This window comes from Lissotriton vulgaris, chromosome 8, assembly GCF_964263255.1.
Source record: "Lissotriton vulgaris chromosome 8, aLisVul1.2, whole genome shotgun sequence".
Classification (NCBI taxonomy): domain Eukaryota; kingdom Metazoa; phylum Chordata; class Amphibia; order Caudata; family Salamandridae; genus Lissotriton; species Lissotriton vulgaris.
In genome coordinates, this window is record NC_141696.1 from 130,008,874 (window position 1) to 130,030,772 (window position 21,899).

At 48.4% G+C, this 21,899-nt stretch overlaps 1 protein-coding gene across 1 annotated transcript in view; it reads right to left on the reverse strand.

The window, feature by feature from the left end:
- Positions 1-9,331: 9,331 nt before the first annotated feature.
- LOC147693602 (X-ray radiation resistance-associated protein 1-like) overlaps positions 9,332-21,899 on the reverse strand; it is a 312,782-nt gene continuing 300,214 nt past the window's right edge. Inside the window, exon 18 of the mRNA XM_086933820.1 lies at positions 9,332-10,573. Within this exon, the coding sequence (XP_086789946.1) occupies positions 10,386-10,573 (188 nt within the window). The 3' untranslated portion in view covers positions 9,332-10,385. The remainder of the gene's footprint in view (positions 10,574-21,899) is intronic.

The window sequence follows — 21,899 nt, forward strand, 5'->3', positions numbered from 1 at the left end:
TCGAATTGAGTAGAGGTGCTGACCCCTTGACATATGGTGTATGTGCATCATGCATTTGCAGTCTATCGCTACCTGTAGGGGATGTGTACGTGTAGGCTTGGTACCCATCTGGCCATCACTGGAGAATATCTCTTCTATGTGGCGCTCTGCTGTCCAATGGGACAGCCAATGAAGCTGAGCTGCTAGGAAGTACGTCTCAAAGGAGGGGGCTCCTAGACCCCCTTGTGTTGTGGGTAAATAAAGGGTTTGTAAGGCTAACCTGTGTCTACCACCCCCCCATATCAATGTTGTAAGTAGTGTCTAGTTCTTGAAAAAAGGAGCGAGGCGGTATCACTGGGAGATTACTAAAAGAGTAGAGTAGCCTGGGTACCATAATCATCTTTACTAGGGCTACACACCCTATGGGGGCCAAGGGCAGGGTCTTCCAGAAGGCGACTGCTGCACGTAGCCCGGCCAGCATCTTGTGGTGATTCCCCTCGTAGAGCCCCTCGGGTGAGTGATACAGTCTCACCCCTAGGAATTGGGGTGCCGCAGCATTCCACCCGAGTGTCTGGGGCCCCATCGTTATCCTCGAGGGAGCTAGGTGGGGAATTAGTGGAAAGATTGTCGATTTTTCCCAATTGACTTTGAGTCCGGAGACCTCTGAAAAGCCTTGTGATATTGTCCATATCGGTGTAAGGTCGCTTGTGATATCTCACACATAATCAGGAGATCATCGGCGTATAGCGATACCCTATGTACTGTGTCTGCTATTGGAATGCCCCAGGTCTCACCCCCCTGACACAAATGAATGGCCAGGGGTTCCACTGCTAAGGCGAATAGGAGGGGAGACCAGGGGCACCCCTGCCTCGTCCCCAACTCCACTGGGAATGGAGTTAAAATGTACTTTTCCACTCTCACCCTAGTTGTGAGGCCCTTATAGAGGAGTTGTGTGTATGCCAGCAGGGTCAGGCCGACTTGTACCTTACGAAGGACTGCGACTAGGTATGGCCATAGTAGTTATTGAAGGCCTTTTTGAGGTCTAGAATTAGGCATGGAGCTCGTGGGAAGTGATCTTTCGCTCTGTCTTGTATATGGAAGAGTCTACCTATATTCTGCAAGACGCTGCACCTGGGGAAAAAAATGTTTTGGTTTGGGTGGATCAATTGTGGGAGGATTTGGATGTACCGATCCGCTAAAATTTTCCCTGAAATTTTACAGTCCGCAATGAGTAGGGACATGGACCTGTATGAGGACAGTCGGAGAGTGGGATCCCTATGTGCTTTGAGGAATGTTACCAAGGTACATTCCCTGAGTGAACCAGGAAGTTCACCTCTTTGTAATGCGTCTTCATACATGGACACAAGTCATGGGGTCAGTTGACCTGAGAAGGGTGTATAGTATTCGAGGGGAAAGCCATCCATTCCCGGCGCCTTCCGTCGTGCCAGTGCCCTGATTGCGTGGGTTACGTCCGGGGATTTTATCTTTGTCTCCAACGCCTTCCCATCTGCCGACGGGATGCCGGGTAGAGGCAATGAGTGGAAGAACTGGGGCAACGCTAGTCGTGATGACTGTGGTGGAGACCGATAGATTCCTGTGTAATAGTCGTGGAAAATGTGTAGTATATCTACTTGTGACTGCTTAGGGGTATCCGTTGCGTCTATCAATTCTGTGATTGGTTGTATGTCCGTGTCCTGTTTCGCGAAGCCAGGCTAGGAGCGTTCCCACCCTGTTTCCCTCCCGATGTACCAGGGCGGCATACGCTCTAAAGTAATATTTGTGTAGGTCTCTCATAGTTTCCACGCAAGTTGCTTTTGCTGTTGCCACTTGCTCCGGGGTAGCTTCCGTTTTATCCATGCTTTTTGTTAGGTCCGCCAATCTTGTTTCCGCAGTTTGCAGTGATTGCTCTAGTGTTTTTCGCACTCCTACTGTTTGTTGGATGCAGTGTCCCCTAGCCTCGACCTTAAACGCGTCCCATTCTATTTATCTGGATGAGGCTGTGTCTGCATTTAGTGTGAAGTATTCCTTTATGTGGTCGCTGTGTGTGTGACAGAACACCTGATCAGTGAGGCACTCCCGGGGCAATTTCTATGTGGGTACGGGGGTGGGGCGGCCTCCAACTGAGGATCACTGTATGTGCATCCTGGTCAGACAGTACTCTGCCCAGATAGTCTGTGGCTGTATTTGAGGGAGCAGGTCCTGCGGAGCAAAGAAATCTATCTAGTCTCACCCTGAGATTGTGTGGGGCGGAGTAATAGGAGTACACCTTAATACTTGGGTTATTTTCTCGCCAGGCATCTACTAACCCAGTTTTTGGATTGCTCCGTTTCAGTGCGGGGGACTGAGCCGGAGGGGGATGAGCTCTATCAAAGCTGATGTTTAGGGTGCAGTTATGGTCCCCTGCCAACAGCCAAGGCAGTGATGTGTAATGTGCTAACACTCCGGTAAGGCGGACCCAATATTGAGCCTGTTCCACATTTGGGGCATAAATGCTTCCGATCATTATTTCCTTTCCCTCGAGGAGTTCCGCTAACAGGGAGTACTGACCTTCTTTGTCTACCACTCTGGATTGTTCTCTGAAGGGGACCCAAGGTCTAACCCAAATCAGGGTACCCCTGGCGAATGCAGAGTATGTTGTGGCACAAATAATACCTCGCCATTTCTGACATAGGCAATCCACCTCTGTCATCGTCAGGTGTGTCTCCTGTAGGAGAGCTATCTGTGCTTGCTGCCGTTTAATGTAGGTGTAAATTGCATGCCGTTTGTTTGCTATGTGCATGCCCCTGACATTTAATGTAATGACCTTCAGGTCCATGCTAGGGATCTTGGCGGCCATTGCGCCTAGTGTCTAGGTGGTGTTTTTTCTGGCTTGGTGTCTCTTTCGTCCCTCGTGCCCCCTCGCCGCCAGGACGCCTGCCACTTGTATCCGAACCATGTTTCTCTATGCCGTGTGTGTGCTCCCCTTGGAGTATTGAGGGGATGTGAAGTGTGGGGGAGATAAGGTAAACCAATAGGACACAGTCCCAACTCATAGGACCTATAGCTCGAGGTGATACGTCCAAACTGCACATCATGTGCAAACTTTAGTTCGTTGCGTGGGGGAAGTGGTCGTCCACTTCCATCAGCCGCTGTCACTACAGGTACCCGCTCGTTGACCGTGCTTTGGTGGTGCCCAACTGTGACTATGCTAGCCACCGCCGTCTGTTGCAGTTCAATGCTATATACAATCTTCAGGCGCATTTAGTTGGGGACCGGTTGCTGGAACGCCCCTTCGGTATTGTGCAAGTGTAGGAGGTATGAAGGTCTCGAAGGATGCTTCCCATTATGTTCGTCATTCCAGTTTGGGAGTATCAGATCAGAGTGTCTGCCGTTTGGGGGTCACTATTGGTGGTGTCATTGAGCCATCTCTGGGAGTATTTGTGTCGCTGCCCTCTTCCTCTGAAGTGAATAGGTGCGAGCCCCTCTCACCATCTGAGCTGTCCCCTGGGAGCCCCATCCCTGCGGCCGCTTGAAGCTCTCTCCAGCATTCTGCTATGATTTGTTCGAGATCTGGAGAGTTCTTGTTAGAAGAGTCCGAACATGAGCTTAGTTGCGAGAACAGAGCGCTGTGTAAGCATGACTTTTTTTCTGTTGTCGTCGCTGTCGGCCTGATGGTCAATAGGTTTGCGCCTTCCTGGGATTGTCCACTTGTGACAGCTGCTGCTCGACCCAGCTGCTGGCCTCTGCGGGGTCTGAGAAGAAGTGGGTATTTCCATTGTGTATGATCTTGAGACGGGCTGGGAACAGAAGCGCGTATTGGACATTCTTTTGGCGCAGGATGCGTTTGACTGCCAAGAAGGTGGACCTTTGTTGTTGAACAGCCCGTGAGTAATCTGGGAATAGCATGCACTGTTTGTCCTCCACTCGAGTGTTCTCTGTTGTTTTGCAGCTCGGAGGATAGCTTCTCTGTTCTGGTAATGGAGCAGTTTTAGGAGAAATGGTCGGGATGATGACCCTGGTGGTGGTTTGCAGGCCTGCACCCCGTGTGCACTTTCTATGGAGAAGAATGGGGTCAGGTCCCCAGCTGGTGTGAACGTCACGATCCATGTTGAAATGTATCCAAGAGGGTTAGTCCCTTCCACTCCCTCCGGCAGATTAAGGATGCGAATGTTGCTTCTTCTGGACCGTCCTTCTAAATCATCCGTTTTGTTCTCTAGGATCTTCATCCATGATAGTAGATCTTTCACAGTGTCTCGTTGTTGTTGTATTTGCGGTTCCAGAGTATGCAGCGTTTTCTCTCCTTGATCAACTTTATCTGCCAGCTTCCTGTGGTCGCCCCGGAGCAGATTAAGGTCTGTGGCCAGCTCTCCGAACTTGTGCTCCATGGTTACCCTCGAGTGTTCAATTGTCGCTAGGACTTTGTCCAATTTATTTGACATAGACTCTGAGTTTGAGGGTTCCTCTCCCAGTTGTGTGGTGTTAGGTGCCGGGGGTGTTGTTCTGGGGGCCCCGTGGTCTGTGAAGTGCCCGTTGTGCGTGGGCGCCCCATGGTGGTCGTGTCCCTCGTCGACAGCTGCCGGTTGATGCTTGTGTCACTCTCCTTCTGTGGAGACCCAATGGCTTGCGGTCAGTTGAGGTCTATGTTTCTCCTTGTGGTGTTCCCCGCTCTTGTTTCGGTTGTGTCTTCCGGCAGTCGCCCGGTCGCAGATGGGAGACGCCCGCAGACCCTCCTGGGATGTGCCCCATGCAAGCTGGTGAAGACTTTGCCGGGGGAGTATCACTCCGAGAAATGGTAGTGAGGAGTGTCCAGTCACCCCTCCGTGCTTCCTTTTTGGCTCAGTGTCTTCCAGGGTCAGTGGCAGCTAGAGGGAAGACGGGCCCTGATGTCTGTTGGCAGGGTACAGGGATGCTCAGTGTGCAAAGTTTGTTACGTGCTATTTAGGCTCAGGGTCTTCAGCAGGGGTGGGGGCCCAATACGATGTCAGAAGCACCCCGGGGTCCCATCTACGGTGACAGTTGGTCTCACTATCCGGTTGACGCTCAGATCACGATCACCCCCTGCTAGACCCTGGACGGGGTCAGGGGTATCTCCTGGGGGCACCCCTGCACTGGACTCCTCCAGTCCTTTCATCAGGGGGTCGTCCTGGGTGGTTCACTGGTGAGCTCGAAGGGCTCCCGCTCCCTCCATCAGGCCTCCGATGTGCTTCCGTGTTCTGCCACGTCCCACAGGCCCTGAATCCCAGCTCCCAGCGGAGTCGTGAGTCCACCGCCTGAGTCCACCGCATTAGGGTGCTATTGCTGGTGGCGCGGGTGATTCACTGGTTCCCACCAGTATCCCGATTGTGTCTCTCCCGCGCACCTTGAGGCCTGGTGCTATCTTTACACTATACAGGCAACAATCTCACATGTGGTCTCTGCCCCAACCAGTTCACCGTTAATTCCCCTGTTTTTTGACTTAGGACTCAAAAGTATTGTAGATCCGGCTGCACTCAGACCACTCATCTATTGGGTTCGCCTATGGGTCACACCAGAGTTAATTGAGTTTAGAGACTGCCTTGTAGACTTAATGAGTGCAGGAGGTGCCAAGTCATTACCCTGGGTCAAGTTTGTTTGTGACTGGTTAAGCAGGTTGGGTTTGCAAAGGCTATGGGTCGATCCGATACATATGTGTAAAGGTGATCTCAAGATCTTAAAATCCAGCTATTGGACTTATAACCCGGAGGTATACACTAACAACCAGTCAACTGGTTCACTGATAAACAGATTTATAGATATTAAACCATTCCCTCGTTTTGAGGAATTTTTAGATTTAATTTTCTCCCCCTTAGCGAAAGGTCTGTACATCCGTTTTCAATTTGGTACCCTACCCCTGAGATCTTTTACTACTAAATGAAATAAGACCCTAGTCTCTAGTATCTGCCGGGCGTGTGGCTTGGAAGATGAAGATGAGATACATATAGCGTTCTTTTTCCCGGGATATGTAGGGCCGCGCTGGAAATGGATCACCCCACTATGTCTTGGTTTGGATGTGAGCTGATATCTAGTGGCTTATAGAATGCTAAAGAGCGACACCACTGCTATAATTGTTATGGCTATTGGTACATTTTTACAGGCGGTTTTGTTCAGACGTGGTAGACCGCAGTTTGGGATCGCCATGAATCAAGATATAATTTTAAAATCTTTTGCAAAACCTATGGATAAACTTTTGGACCGTTCTTGTTGCTTCTTTGCACACATCCCTAGCTCATTTTTGCACCTCTTTTTGAATATAGCAATGATTGAAGGAATGAATTTGTAGTAGTTTTTACTTTTATCACAAGACTGAGTTATGTGATGTTTTAAAAGTGTAATTTAATGTTCTTTATTGTATAATGTTTTGTTTGTACACTTTGAGGGTGCTTGGATACCGAATAAAGTATTACTACTACTACTACTCCAGTGAGGGCATTTTTTAGCCGTTTTGGAATACATCTGCAGTCCTAAATAATCATAAAATCATTCTTTTTTTTAACCTTTTGAGGTCGGCTTGTTGTGATACTAGAGAAAAATACTCTTAGAGTTGAGAGTGGGCCAGATGAACATAAAAGTGGGAATTGAGTATTTAATGCGAAGTGATATGCAGCCCTGAAGTTTTAATACTCTGCTGTATGGGTGAATACAGTTGCATACATCTGTATATTGGGCCCATTTCTCGGTTGAGTTGTTGATAATGTCAAACACTAAGGATGAAAGAATTGATCTCTCTGGAGATGGAGATTGGTTTTAAAGGGAAATATTTATTGTCTACAAGCAATACTGCAGACAGGAGAAATGTACCATTTGATGACTCCTATGTATGTGGTTGTAGCATGTCAATGAGCCAGTTCTGGCCAACAGTACAGAGGAAGTACTATTGATTTAGTTGTTTAGTCTTCTGTTGTTTCTGTCAAGAAAGCTTTTAATGCTTTTCCTAAAGAATGACTTATCGGGATGAACAGTGCTAAGATCAGAGGGATTCGTTTTGGGCACTTTCTAAAGGAGTGTAATGATACTGATACTCATGCTCCTTGAGAATTCACGCTGGTCCAGCAAGGAGTTTTCAGTTTTTAAGCAGTCTGTCCCCATTCTTAGGAGGGTGGATTTTTACAACTGTGGTTTGCGTTGGGTCACTTGATACCCGAGGGTTTAAGCCAGGTAAGTATTTTGTGGATTACCTCCAATGAGTTTTGACTGGAAACCATTAACCTTGCTGAAGCTGTATGACTATGGAGGATATGTGTGGCGTGGTAGTCGTGATGTCTCATTTGAAAATGTATAATTTATTCCTGAAGAATTTTTAGAACTCTTAAATTTTCTGAGTGGTGCACCATTTATGGGGTTAGAGTGGTGTTTTAATATTGCATTATTAACTATTAACTAGGATTCTTTTGATGCATTGGTCTATGCATTGAAATAGGATACTTTAGCAGCTGGGATGTTGCGCTTGTACTGCTTTGTGGCCCTGAGAGATCTGAGGTTATCTTCAGTGGGTGGTTCCCTCTACTGTCTTCCATCTGCTCATAGACCTTTCCTTTCTTCATTTATTTTCCCTGAAAATTAGAATAGTGGTAGGGGTTCTCTAGCTGTAATGCAAGCTTATCAATTGTATCTGTCAAAGTGTTGTAGTAACAAGACGTGAAGTCATTGATTTCTACAAACTTTGTTCAGACGTCTGTGCTTTTTGTGTTTCTGGTCCATATTTTCTGGGATTTACATTGTGCTGTGTCTCTTACCTTATGAAAGCTGAACCACAAGGTGCACTGGGTGATGTGGATTGTTTTTTGTCTCTAGGCTGCCCTAGCTGGAGAAGGTAACATCTAGACTGAAATCGCTTTTGTAGGTGGAGTTTGCACCATATTGATCTAGATAATTAAGGGATGATGAGAACCTCCAAACTATGGTTCTCCTAGTACAGTTAAATCTCTTGAAGGATGGTACTTTGTACCAGGGGTCTCCACATTTTTCTGTAATAGCTAATTTTCTTCAATGAAAATCCTCCCAAGCTACTGATATTACTAGTGTTGTAATATTGAACACATCAGACAAGAAGATTACATTATTGGCAACCCTATTCAGGATCACCAGCAGTAATTGCCTCAATGCATCAGGCAGAGTTACCAGCAGTGATATAAAAAAGACTTTGATAATTTGGAATGCCTTTTTATGGGTTAATACATAACATCCATATCTGGAATGCCCCAGGCACCAAAGTAATATTAGAAATAAGTCTACCCAGCACCACATAATTTATCATTTGCTACATCCGCTTAAAATATCTTTTGGAAATTCACCAATTTTTCTCCAAACATCAGCTATTGAGTTCTGAAAATACATGCATTTTCGTCTCAAATACACACATTTTCATCTTAAAAACACACTTTTCAAGTTGGTATACCAAACAAAAGCTTCTAATTTAATAGGGTGGGCTTCACACAGGAGAGCTATTTACAGGTAGCTGTAGAGCTATTGGTTGGAGAAGCTTGCTCTATAAAGGGCTAATCTGCTCGGTTATGATGTGGGTGTAATACACATTGGACTTGCTTCTTTTGTGAGTAGTACATATTCATGTGGTTTGGATGGGGGAAGTCTTTACTTCTATAGTACTTTTGTCAAAGATTGAGAACGAATGAATATTAATTTACAAAAGAGTTTGTGTATCATGGCAATTGCCTCACTTGTGTTATTCCCCTCGCTAAACGAACGACAGATTAGCCTGCTGGGGTAGGGCTAAAGTTTCCAATGGGATGGTTTCAGTGGTGGGAGACAATTAATTTTCCAAAGCAATGGGTTTAAGTTTAAGTTTTGTTGCCAGAGGAATGAAATGGCCCTGTGAAGGTTCGGGCTGCTTTCTTTCAGTGAATAGGCGAGAGATAGTTCCTTGAGGCATTGGCTGGATCTAACGGAAGTTTGTGTGTTGAAGAAATTTAGAGTTTTGGATTGTGGCCATTGGAGTTGGGATGGTTGTGCTGGTATAACCCAGGGGATGCAAAGTGACTTGATGTTCAGAGATGGTACTGATGTTGATTGACTCTAGAGTAGGATCTGTTCTGTTCAATCCACTTGACCAACAGCTGCGTAGCAGGATTCTCTCATTTGCTCACACGAAAACATCACTGGACCTCTGGGAAACCCTAAGTCATTGGTATAGTGTGAGCTTGTTTCCAATATCATCCATGTCTCAAAGAGCTGTAAGAGCAGTTGTCACTATTAACTCAGTGGTGGTCTTTTTATCGACTTGAGATCAATTAAAAAGCTGGATAGACCTGTTGAGTTGACCAAGTGATATCTGCTATGGAGGCTTTGTTCGCTGGGCTACAGTAGCAGTGTGACCACATTATAATCCATACACCACGAAAAAGTTGACTATAGTTTTACTGTCATAGAAACTTGGAAAAAGATTTACAACATACTCTTTAAAGATGGCTTACAGGTTTTTAGCTGAAACATTTTTCAGAGCCTCGCGATAGGAGGTTATTTAATGACGCTGTTTACAATCCGTGACAACTGTGTAACCTAATACGTTCTAAGAGTTACAAGTATCTGTAATATTCCAAGAGTACACCCAACATAGTAGTACTGGAAACCGAAATGTTTACTGTTAAAGATTGCATAACGAAACAGATACAAACTGCGTCCAGGCAGAATATGAAGATTTGGACTTTACTGCTTGATAAATACTGAGTACTTGGGAGTTTCTGGTATGCGGAAGACAGAAGGAGGAGACTGCTACATTAATACATAGACACCTTAAACCTTCCAATACCTCAGATATGGCTGCTTAGTCTTAAATAGGACAATAATCATCAGATAAAACCACATCATGGACTGGACATTAGCAGACATCCTACAACATTCCTGGTGTACAAGTGAGAAACAAACTGCAGACATTCTTTGCTGGATCTATATCGGGCAACACTGTTGTATGAACTACAATTAGTTCTGGTTTAGAGTTGGTGTTAACTGAGAATTTACCAATTTATGGAGGAAATTCTAAATGGTGAGGAGGGTCCACTGGCTCAATTTCCCCATCATATGCATTGTGCAGCGAAACAAAATTCAGCTGGTGGAGTCTAATCTGTATTTAGAATTTTCTTCAGAAAATGAAGGCTTTCATTTATGGCCAAACTGTGATTCCGATGGTATAGTTACATGATTTTGTAAAGGATTTAAAATGATTTCCAGGTGTAGCTTAAACAACCTCTTATTTAATACCTGTGACAGTAGCGTTATTGTCTTGAACACTATATGTTATCTCTTATTTGCACCTCTAAAATGTCTGCAACATGGTTGAAAAAATACTTTTAAATGTTTACTTGTGAAAAGGTTACACAAAGCATTGTGCCGGTGACATGCAACCTGCGCTCAGGAACAGTTCCCAGTCGCTGGTTGGTCACCCATCTAACACTTAATCATCTGTGCAGATGGTCTCTTGCACCCTTCGTATCTACAATTATGTCTCTGTTCGTCTTTTCTAGATTCTTGGCTCTTTTTGCTGCATCTTCATGGAAGCGATTGTAGTGGATCTGGATCTCTTTAAGTAGCATCAGGGCTTCTCCATACTCCTTCCGGTTGGATTGCTTGTTGCGCAAACATGATTCTGTATTAACAACAAACATAGGTTCAGCACAATCACAGAATACATACTATTTTGATCCATGAACAACTTGCATCTTTCAGAATGGGATATTCCTACATCTGTTTACATATTTAAATTAGCTTTAGGTAGTATTTTTTTTCATTTTTCACAATAACTGCCCTAAGGAACAGGATTAGATAGTCTTCCCCTTTGTTGAGCTATTCAACCCTACTTAAATGAGGGGCGACCCAGTGTTCATCCGGGTCTGCTACTGCAAGTGATCTAGTTGTACAATGCCTGTTTTAGGCTAATGGACAGGGTTCTAAAGATATTAACACCGTTGCTTGCCAACACTGCCCTCAGATCACAGGTTTTGAGTAGTTCATTTTTTAGGTTAAATTACTTTATTTGATTTAATTTAAATCATAAAAAGAGCGGCTTAACCGCTAAAACACATAAAATTCATAAGCAAAATACAGATTGATTAATAAATTCTCGTAAAAATTGTAGTAAAACCTTTTTTCTATTAAAAAGCAGAGTACAATTGGTAATGAGTCTGGCTATGAGATATGTAGTTCTTATACAGGCTGCGAACTGATTATTTACACTTTTTCACTTTACATGCTTTGGTGGATCAAGTTCTCTATCTCTCTTTTCTAGTTCATTTGCAGCTAAACTCAAAAACTTTATTGCTTTACATGCCAATTGTACAGTCCAGCCTCCTAAACAATTTATTACGGCGGATCTGCAAGTCCTTATTTGTTGTCTTTTCATTATTGGCCGCAAAAGATTGGCCGCAAAAGTTCTTTCCGTATAGATAATAGTGCAGGACAAATACAGAGTAGGCGGAGCAATGATTTGTCTCCTTGTCCGCAAAGGCGGCAATCCATTGCTGGCCAGGTCCGTTTCCATTTTGGGATTGGTCTTTAGTTGAGAACTCCCAGTCTCAGTAGGGTCAGTTGGTGCTTCATGCGATTCGCAAAATGTTCCGACAGGTATGACTGAGGCTTTAACATTTTGTATGTTGGCAACACAATCCATGCATTGATTTTCCTCGTTAATGAGTCCGTGTCTTGAGATATTTGATTAGTCGTTTTATTGACTATTTGTTTGAACTCTGGGTAGGATGGTATTGTGTGCCAGGCTTCCTCTAACTTTAAGGCTTCAATTGATAGCTTTAAAAATGGATAAACCGAATTACTCAGTCTGGATTGACTTTCAACCTCCAGCCAACAGTAATGTGCCAGAGACTCTTCCTCTGCTTCCCGCATTCTCCAATAATATTTTATCAGTGCTCCTTGTTTTGACATGATCTGTTTTTTTAACCCAAATTCTAGTCTAATCCGGGCTTGAGAAATATGGCGTGGAATTTTAAACAGATTTTTAAAGAGACTGGTATGGGCGATGTTCAGGGTTATTGCATCTTTTGCGTTAAGGAGTTCTGATCCGTAAGTGATTGAAGGTAAACATTTTGCTGCCAGACCTTTAATAAGTGGGTCGTCGAACACTCACTGAGATGTTTTTGCAAGGTTTTAAAAGCAAATAATAGCTGTTTGGCTTGTGTTTTCCGCTGTTCTAGGTGTTGCTTGTAATTAAGGTGGCGATCCAAAGTTACTCCAAGATATTTATATGTTCCCTCCTGGTCCAGGAAGTTGCCGTTGATCGTCCAAGTGAACTTTAGTTTTTTTTGTGTGGGCTTGAGAAACACATAACCTTTGGTTTTTTTTTTTGTTCAAATCGGTTTTTATTGTGAACACAGCGTTAAGCCTACAACCTCAAGCCGAGGCTGGCCGCGTACATGATAACTCTTGTGTTTCTACGCCAACTGGGGCGGGGAAGAAGCTTTAACACAGCGCCTTGCCTACAACCCTCCAGGGAGGGCCGGCCGCATGGCTTAGGAGTGAAGTTCGCAGGGGTTTGTCGCATGCGAGTGCGTTTCCGCTTCGTAAGGGAGGCGTATGGTGGGTAACTGGCTTAAGTGTCACAAAGGAAAGAAAGCCCAACCGGGCGTAACTGTCTCGTAGAGAGACGAAGGCCAGATTGGCAAGTAGGAAAGAAGGAAGTATGTGAGGTCAGGTAGCCTAAGAGTAGGTAGAGAAAAAAAGAGTGGGGGCGGCGGTTATGTGCGGCGTTTCAGGGAGTAGGGCATGGGAGGGCATGTGCGGTAGCAGCAACGCTTGCAGTGTGAATGGCAATCAAGGGCATAGCCTGGCAGGATCCGCCGGGATGATGGCGTGTTCAAAGAGGTGCAGAGCGCGGAGTCTAGGGGGCATATGTCGCGCATAGCTTATAGAGCAGAGATATCGCACTAGGGGCTCCCAGACCGCTTTGAAGCGCGTGTCCCTCGCCTGTAGCCTTGCCGTGAGGATTTCCATTGCCAGGACCTGCCAGAGACGCACAAACCAGGAAGCTGTTGGTGGCGCCTCAGCCCGCTTCCAGTATAGGGCGATGAGTTGTTTAGCTGTGCCCAGCATTTGGAGCGTAAGGATCCAGTCGCTGCGGGTAAGTGCCCTAAGTGTGGTAGGCCGGATTCCAAGCAAAATCGTGCTCACTTCCTCAGGCAGGGGGAAACCCAGTACCCATTTGATGTGGCTGAGTACCTCCTTCCAGAAAACAGCTAGGGTCGGGCACGTCCACCATATATGCACAAAGTCACCAGTCACAGAACCACACCTCCAGCACATCGGCGAGGTGTTGGGGAACATCTTGCTAAGTCGCAGCGGGTATAGTACCATTGGGTGAGTAACTTGTAGGCGTTTTCCCTCTGCGGGATACTGCGGTAGATTTTGGGGATATCACGCCACAGTCTGTGCCATTGGGAGGGTTCGATGTCTGTGCCTGCTGCCAACTGCCATTGTCTCCGATAGGGGTGCGCAGGTGTCGAGGTAGGGTGTTGCAGTATGTGGTATATTTGTGAGATAAGTCTCTTCAGCCCCCCAAGGGAACGTGCTAGTTTCTCGAAGGGTGTGTAGGCCCTAGTGGCTGCTTGATACATGTCTTCACCCATAGTCCAGTGACGTAGCTGGGCATACTGTAGGCCAGCCGTCGGTGGTATCCTGAATTCCTCCCTGCAGTCATTCCATGTTTTAGGTGAGTGCCCAAGGAAAAGGTCCCCAATAACATTACAGTCCCTGTGCATCCATTTTTCAAATGCCCGAGTCCGGTAAGCCGGGGGGAATTGTGGGTTTCCCGCTATCGGGGTGTGTGGGGATGGGAACGTAGTGAGACCTCTAGACACCGCTACCCTGTCCCAAACATCCAGGACCGCTTTTGTGGGGACTGCTATGTTCGCACTTCTGGTGCGTGCCGTCCGCGGAAGCCAAGGCAAGTCCCATATGGTGCGTCCTGTGACCGCTCGATCCATGTGGAACCAATGCTTGTCGCTTTCGCGTGCGCCCCATTCCACCACAAAACGGAGGTGTGCTGCCCAATAGTAGTGTACCAAGTTGGGGCATGCCAGGCCGCCTCTATCTCTCGGCTCCATAAGGACCTTCTGCGAGAACCGGGGGCGCTTCCCGCCCCAGATGAAGGACGTGATCTCACGCTGAAGGCTCCAAATGCAGTGAAGCGGGATTGGGGTGGGTAAACATTGGAAGACATAGAGAATTCTGGGGAGGATCGACATCTTAACCGCATTAAGGCGCCCCAGCCATGAGATCATCAGAGGTTTCCACTTCCGAAGGTCTTCTAGCACCGTTTTGCGGCACTCCGCTCAATTTACCGAGGACCAGGAGTCTAAATGGGGAGTCAAGTCAGGCCCAAGTATTTGATGTGGTTCTCCGCCCATTGGTAGGGCACATCCTTCTTCAGGGATGGGATCTCCTCTTCAGGTATAGTGAGGTTGAGCGCCCAAGATTTGGTATGATTTATTTTAAGGCCTGGCGCCTGTTCATATAGGCAGAGCACCTCGTGGACCGCTGGGAGGGATTCGCGAGGGCGCGTGAGAGTGAGGATCAGGTCGTCTGCGACAGCGCCACCTTGTTGTCTCTCCCCCCATGGGCTATTCCGTGTATTCTGGAATCGCGTCTTATCATTGCCGCCAGCGGTTCCACCGCAAGGGCGAATAAGAGCGGCGAGAGTGGGCACCCCTGCCTCGTGCCTCTGTGTATCGTGAGCGGCGGCGTAAGTTGACCATTGACCCTGATTCTGGCTTGTGGCCCTATGTAGGGGGCCATGATTCTCGCGATCATTTTGGGGCCTAAACTGATCTTCTGGAGAACCTCTTTCAGGAAAGCCCAGTCCACTCGGTCAAAGACCTTCTCCGCATCAAGCGAGAGAAGACAAGCCAGGATATCCCAGTGCTGCACTTTTCCTACCAAGTGCGCCAGCCTACGTACATTGTCAGCCCCCTGCCGGTCCCGAATGAACCCCACCTGGTCCGGGTTCACCAGCCCTGGCATATATGAGTCGAGTCGCTTAGCCAGTATCTTGGTGTATATCTTTAAGTCAGTGTTTAGGAGGGCGATAGGGCGGTAAGAGGCACCCTTTGTTTTTTTTTTAAATGTATGTGTAGTTGATTTGAAGCTGTGTAATCTGCTAATTTGTTTATCAACTGTTGGAGACCACGGGGCTTTTGAGATAGTAGCACGATGTCATCGGCGTATTGCAGACTTGCTATTCTCGCATTCCCCAGTTTTGGGGGGTTCCCTAATGTTGAATGAAAGTTATTGTCTAGGTCGGCTGTATATATATTAAATAGACAGGGGGCTAAAACGCACCACTGTTTTAAGGCATCGGTGGTGATGATTTTGTTTGTTAAAGTTCTACCGTCTCCCATTTTTATTTGAACCCATGTTTTTGAGTAGAGGTTAATTATTGCGTTCAATAGGTTTGTGGGGATTCCCCAGGATTCAATTTTTGCCCACAGTGCTCGTCTGGGGACCTTATCGAAGGCTGCCTTGAGGTCAACGAAACATGCGTACAGAATTTTTGAGTTGGCAATGGCTTGGTCGGCCAAAAGGGTTTTGAAAGAGCCCCCGATTTAAATATTGGGTGTAATATGCTGCCTCGCCAAGAATCTGTAATCGTGTGAGATTCCAGAATGTAAGCGAACAGTATTGATAAATGATTAGACCAGACTGCAGAGTCTTTTTTAAATAGGGCGTTGGGCAGGCCGTTTGGTCCCGGCGCCCATCAGACCTCTGTTTTTTTATGATGTTCAATACTTGTTTCTGTTTGATCTGTATATCATTGCGTGATTTATCTGACCCTGGTTTTACCTTCAGTTTGTTTGGCTTGTAGGTTACTGTGGTCTTTTGGGTTCAGTTTGAAACTCGTGAAATCTAGGGCCTGAGAGATTATTTTTGGTGTCTCAGCCGTCCAATGCTCTCTAATTGGGGTGTCTCTAGAGGTACTGGTGCTGAACTGTCTCGCCTTCGGTGTGTCATTTTTTGTGGTAAGCCTTGAGGATTTCTGAGGGTTATATGTAGCTTCTGTATGAGCTCTTCATGTGTGCTCGGTGATGTCAGAGTTGTAATGCCGATTTTTACTGTTTGATAAGAAGTTAATTTGGGCCCAAAACTCTTTCGGCAGACGAAGCATTTTTATCCAAAACTGCTCGTTGTGTGTGTGTTTTGCTGCACGAATCTCTTTTTTCTAGGTCGCTTTTAATTTTTCTGATTATGGTCAGGGCCTGCCGAGATGGTTGTTGGCCATGAGATCGCATTTGTCTTAGAGCTTTATTTACTTGTCTTTTTTCTATCCTTAGGGCGTGGGTGTACCATACTGACCCGCTAATCCTGACTGATTTTTGGTTTCTAGAACTGTGTGAAAACTTTCTGTTCAGGCTGTTGATGAGAGACTCCCAGGCCTCTATCCCTAATGGTTTTGCATCAGTGGCAGTCAGTAAATCTGAGCAAAGCTCGATGATTGCATTGCATCTACAGTGTTATCGTTCCATGTTAATCGGTTTAAATTATACAGTTGGGTGAGTTGTGTGAGGGCACTGGTTGCCTGGGGTTTTTCTCGAATGTTGTTTAATCTAAAAAATTGGGGATAGTGGTCACTATGTACTCTTTCTATTATTTGAAAGTTCCTAATGAAGGGAAATAGGTCTGGGTCTACTAGAGTGAAGTCGATGGTCGCTCCTGATTTTGCCGTCACTCTTGTGAAAGCTGCCGGGCTATCTTGTGGGCCTTGTCCATTTAAAGTGTACAATGATTTTGTATCCAATAGTGCAGCGAATTTCTTCCCCGAAGTGTCACGTCTAGTTGTGTTGTCATTCCTGGCCTTTATATTGGTGGGTAGGTTTTTTTCTTGAGCTTGCATCCAGTTCATGTTAAAATCCCCAGAGAGTATTGTATTGGAATGTGGGTAGATTAGCTTTAAGGTTGTAATGGCAGCTACCAATTGTTGGATATCTCTCCCCTTATGCTTATAAGCCGGGTGTATGTAGATGTTCAAAATTAACAAGGTGCAGGGTTTGGAGACTGTAAGTTTGATACATTGCATCCAACAGGAGTCTAAATCGATGTTTTCTTCTTCCCATAAAATATCTGTTGAAATGTAGATTGATGGCCGCCTTTGGCTCTTCCGTGTGCTGACTCCTTTTTAGCTGGGATCAAGTGTTCTTTGTAACCTACAATTGTTGTCTGCCAGGTTTCTTGTAATAGCAGTATATCGTACTGTAGGATAAAGTCAGCAAAATCAATATCCTCTATTTTTGAGGCTAGGCCATTCATGTTCCAGGAACAGATTTTGCAGTCCTGCAACGCCTTTGGGTTTCTGTATGGATTTGTATTCATGCTGCTCCTTGTTGTATGTTTAGAGATCTCCAGTTCTGGTTGCCCTCTTCGTTAGCTGTTTCTGAGTGTGAGATTGTAATCGTAATTTGTCTTATAGATTGGACGTCTTCCTTTGTTTGGTCCGGATTCTCAGGGCCTTTCGCTCCTTTTAATACACCCTCTGTACAGTGGGGAGTGTTGTAGGGGGCTCGGATAACGAGGAGGTTCTACCTTTTTTAGTTCTATACCCCATGATGCAAATACCTCCTTATGCGTCAAAATCTGTTCGATGACAGAGTGATTTATCCAAGTAGCTGTTATTTCAGGCCCTATTTAGTTGGGGTTAGATTTGAATTCAATTCTTTCCAAGTCACTGGATGTAATATGTCTCAAGGCAGGAAGAGATTTGAGTAACCTTATTATTGCACTTCGATTCAGTATATCATGGACTCCCCTCGATTTATAATGTGGGACAAATTCTATCTGGCCTTGAGTGGTGAGCGATAGTGTTTTTATGTGGTTGATCGGGGTTGATGCTTCTGTTAGGTCTTGGTGATGTATTACGACGTAATGGATATGTTTGACTTGGTCTTGTTGTTTGTTTTCAGTGGGCTCTCTAAGCATCTGGCGCTGTGCATTGGTTCTAATTTCCTTGTTGGCAGTTTGCACCTGTGTGGCTCCTTTCCCGATTAGTACTACGTCTCGCGTGCCATTTTCGCTTGTCTTTATCTTTGGATTCTGTGAAGTTTGGGTTGTATCTCTTTTTACAGTTTCTTTCAAGATTATTTTGTTCCTTGTTAACCGAGGGTTTAAATATATCATATATTTTAATCATTGAAGAATCTTCTATTTTTTGCACATCGCGTTCTGTTGAAGCAGCAGCCTCTTTTATTGCTGGGTTGTTATAATCCGGCGTGCTGACTGTATCACTATTACTTTCTTCACTTTTATCTTGTCTTTTCTGGGTGGATGTCAATAATGATTGTGGAATGGCTTTGTTTAATTTACTTTTCCTTGCTTTCCTCAAGCGTTTTCGTTCCCGTTTTGAGAGAGGTGTTTTCAAGCTTTTTTGTTCCTTAATTTCTGCAGGTTCCTTCAGTAAGTTGCTTTGATTAAACATTGGTGGTGTGCCTTCTAAATACAGCTGTTCCTCTACTCGTTCTGACTATTTCTCGATGTCAGGTACATTTCTGCATTCACCTTCTTGAGAGTTAGTTTCATCTTTTAGTAGTTTGGTATTAATGATAGAGATGTCCTGTTAGAAAGGCGATCTTAGGGGGGAGGCAGAGGCTGTCTGGCCGACCACCCCGAGACCCACCTCTCCTTCTAGAACTGGCCGAGCGTGGTCGAGAGGCCTCCTGGCGAGGTTCCTCTCCTAGGATGTATAGGCGAGCAATCACACCACTACAGATGGACACCACACAAGGATAGATTCTTAACGTCTTTATCAGCAATCAAGGCAGGTTATCTCAGCAATACAAGTACAAATGGATCGAGGGATCCTTAAGGTCTTTAGTAACTGCGGGAAGGGGTAACGGGACAGTCTTGGTACCAGTCTGGTACAGGGATACCCTACGCTCAGCTCCCAATCCTCGAGCTGGGGGGTTCCTTAGGGTCGGGCCGCGGCAGCGCCAGCAGGGCTCCGAAGATGGTTTCAGCGAGGTTGGGCCGCGGCAGCGCCAGCAGGGCTCCAAGGATGGTTTCAGCGAGGTTGGGCCGCGGCAGCGCCAGCAGGACTCCAAGGATGGTTTCAGCGAGGTTGGGTCGCGGCAGCGCCAGCAGGGCTCCAAGGATGGTTTCAGCGAGGTTGGGCCGCGGCAGCGCCAGCAGGGCTCCAAGGATGGTTTCAGCGAGGTTGGGCCGCGGCAGCGCCAGCAGGGCTCCAAGGATGGTTTCAGCGAGGTTGGGCCGCGGCAGCGCCAGCAGGGCTCCAAGGATGGTTTCAGCGAGGTTGGGCCGCGGCAGCGCCAGTAGGACTCCAAGGATGGTTTCAGCGAGGTTGGGCCGTGGCAGCGCCAGCAGGGCTCCAAGGATGGTTTCAGCGAGGTTGGGCCGCGGCAGCGCCAGCAGGGCTCCAAGGATGGTTTCAGCGAGGTTGGGCCGCGGCAGCGCCAGCAGGGCTCCAAGGATGGTTTCAGCGAGGTTGGGCCGCGGCAGCGCCAGCAGGGCTCCAAGGATGGTTTCAGTGAGGTTGGGCCGCGGCAGCGCCAGCAGGGCTCCAAGGATGGTTTCAGCGAGGTTGGGCCGCGGCAGCGCCAGCAGGACTCCAAGGATGGTTTCAGCGAGGTTGGGTCGCGGCAGCGCCAGCAGGGCTCCAAGGATGGTTTCAGCGAGGTTGGGCCGCGGCAGCGCCAGCAGGGCTCCAAGGATGGTTTCAGCGAGGTTGGGCCGCGGCAGCGCCAGCAGGGCTCCAAGGATGGTTTCAGCGAGGTTGGGCCGCGGCAGCAGGGCTCCAAGGATGGTTTCAGCGAGGTTGGGCCGCGGCAGCGCCAGCAGGGCTCCAAGGATGGTTTCAGCGAGGTTGGGCCGCGGCAGCGCCAGCAGGGCTCCAAGGATGGTTTCAGCGAGGTTGGGCCGCGGCAGCGCCAGTAGGACTCCAAGGATGGTTTCAGCGAGGTTGGGCCGTGGCAGCGCCAGCAGGGCTCCAAGGATGGTTTCAGCGAGGTTGGGCCGCGGCAGCGCCAGCAGGGCTCCAAGGATGGTTTCAGCGAGGTTGGGCCGCGGCAGCGCCAGCAGGGCTCCAAGGATGGTTTCAGCGAGGTTGGGCCGCGGCAGCGCCAGCAGGGCTCCAAGGATGGTTTCAGCGAGGTTGGGCCGCGGCAGCGCCAGCAGGGCTCCAAGGATGGTTTCAGCGAGGTTGGGCCGCGGCAGCGCCAGCAGGACTCCAAGGATGGTTTCAGCGAGGTTGGGTCGCGGCAGCGCCAGCAGGGCTCCAAGGATGGTTTCAGCGAGGTTGGGCCGCGGCAGCGCCAGCAGGGCTCCAAGGATGGTTTCAGCGAGGTTGGGCCGCGGCAGCGCCAGTAGGACTCCAAGGATGGTTTCAGCGAGGTTGGGCCGTGGCAGCGCCAGCAGGGCTCCAAGGATGGTTTCAGCGAGGTTGGGCCGCGGCAGCGCCAGCAGGGCTCCAAGGATGGTTTCAGCGAGGTTGGGCCGCGGCAGCGCCAGCAGGGCTCCAAGGATGGTTTCAGCGAGGTTGGGCCGCGGCAGCGCCAGCAGGGCTCCAAGGATGGTTTCAGCGAGGTTGGGCCGCGGCAGCGCCAGCAGGGCTCCAAGGATGGTTTCAGCGAGGTTGGGCCGCGGCAGCGCCAGCAGGGCTCCAAGGATGGTTTCAGCGAGGTTGGGACGCGGCACCGCCAGCAAGGCTCCAAAGAGGGTTTCCGGGTTCGAAGTAGGTGAGTTCTTCTCGGGTCTCTCGACTCCAGGATACAACTCCCGACCCGCTCCAGAGATTCCCCAGATATAGGTCTGGAGTCCTTTGATGTCCGGACCCTCGCGCCTGGGGGTCAGAGGGGCCGGGATGAGAGTGTCCAGACACCCAGCAGGGGGGTGGAGCCAGCGCCCAGGGAGGCCGGAGGTGATCAAAACCAGGCATCGGGGGACGGCTGGAGGGCCATCGAAACTCTTCTCCTTATTGATCCGTCAAGTGGCCGTTTTTCCACCTGGTCGGATCTTGGTGCCTCGATGTCGGGGCTTCGCTGGGTCCGAGGCCGAGGTCGGGCTGAGGCCACAGGGCCCGGTCGTGGAGGGTCCAAGATGGAGTCGGGGTCTGAGATGGTGGCCCGGGATAGGGGTCGGACCAGCAGTGTTCCGGAGGGGGAGAGCCGGGGGTCGCCAGGAGTGGCGGCTCTCGTGAAGGTTGGAGGGGGTCGCTTCAGGCCGGAGGACAGGGGTCGATGTCGTCCAGGTCCCGCCATGCGGGAGGAGTGGGACCAGGCCACGAGGCCGGGTCCAACACACGTCCCCCCCAGCTGAAGCCAGGGAGAGTCACCCATCTTCTTGGGTATTCTCCTCGCCGAGGCGGAAGAAGCGGGACAGGCCGTCGGCGTTGGAGTGGTCGCTGCCGGGGCGATGCTCCACAATGAAGTCCATCCCTTGTAGGGAGATGGACCAACGCAGCAACTTCGGATTCTCCCCTCGCATCTGCATCAACCACCGCAGGGGTCGGTGGTCAGTTTGCCCCCGGAAGTGGGTGCCGAAGAGATAGGGTCGGAGTTTCTTGAGGGCCCACACCACGGCGAAGGCCTCTCGTTCAATGGTGCCCCAACATTGCTCTCGGGCCAGCAGACGTCGGCTGATGAAGGCCACCGGTTGATGAACTCCTTCGGCGTTGATTTGGGAAAGAACCGCCCCGACACCGTGCTCGGAGGCATCAGTTTGGACTATGAATTCCGGGCTGTAGTCGGGGGCTTGGAGCACGGGGGCGGTGCACATCGCTGTCTTTAGGGTCTCAAAGGCGGCCTGACACTCGGGTGTCCAGTGCACCTTCTGTGGCTGCTTCTTGGAAGTGAGTTCAGTGAGGGGGCCCACAATACTGCCATAATTCTTTACAAAGCGCCGGTAATACCCAGTGAGCCCCAGAAAGGCTCGGACCTCTGTCTGGGTGACCGGGGGCTTCCAGGCCAGGA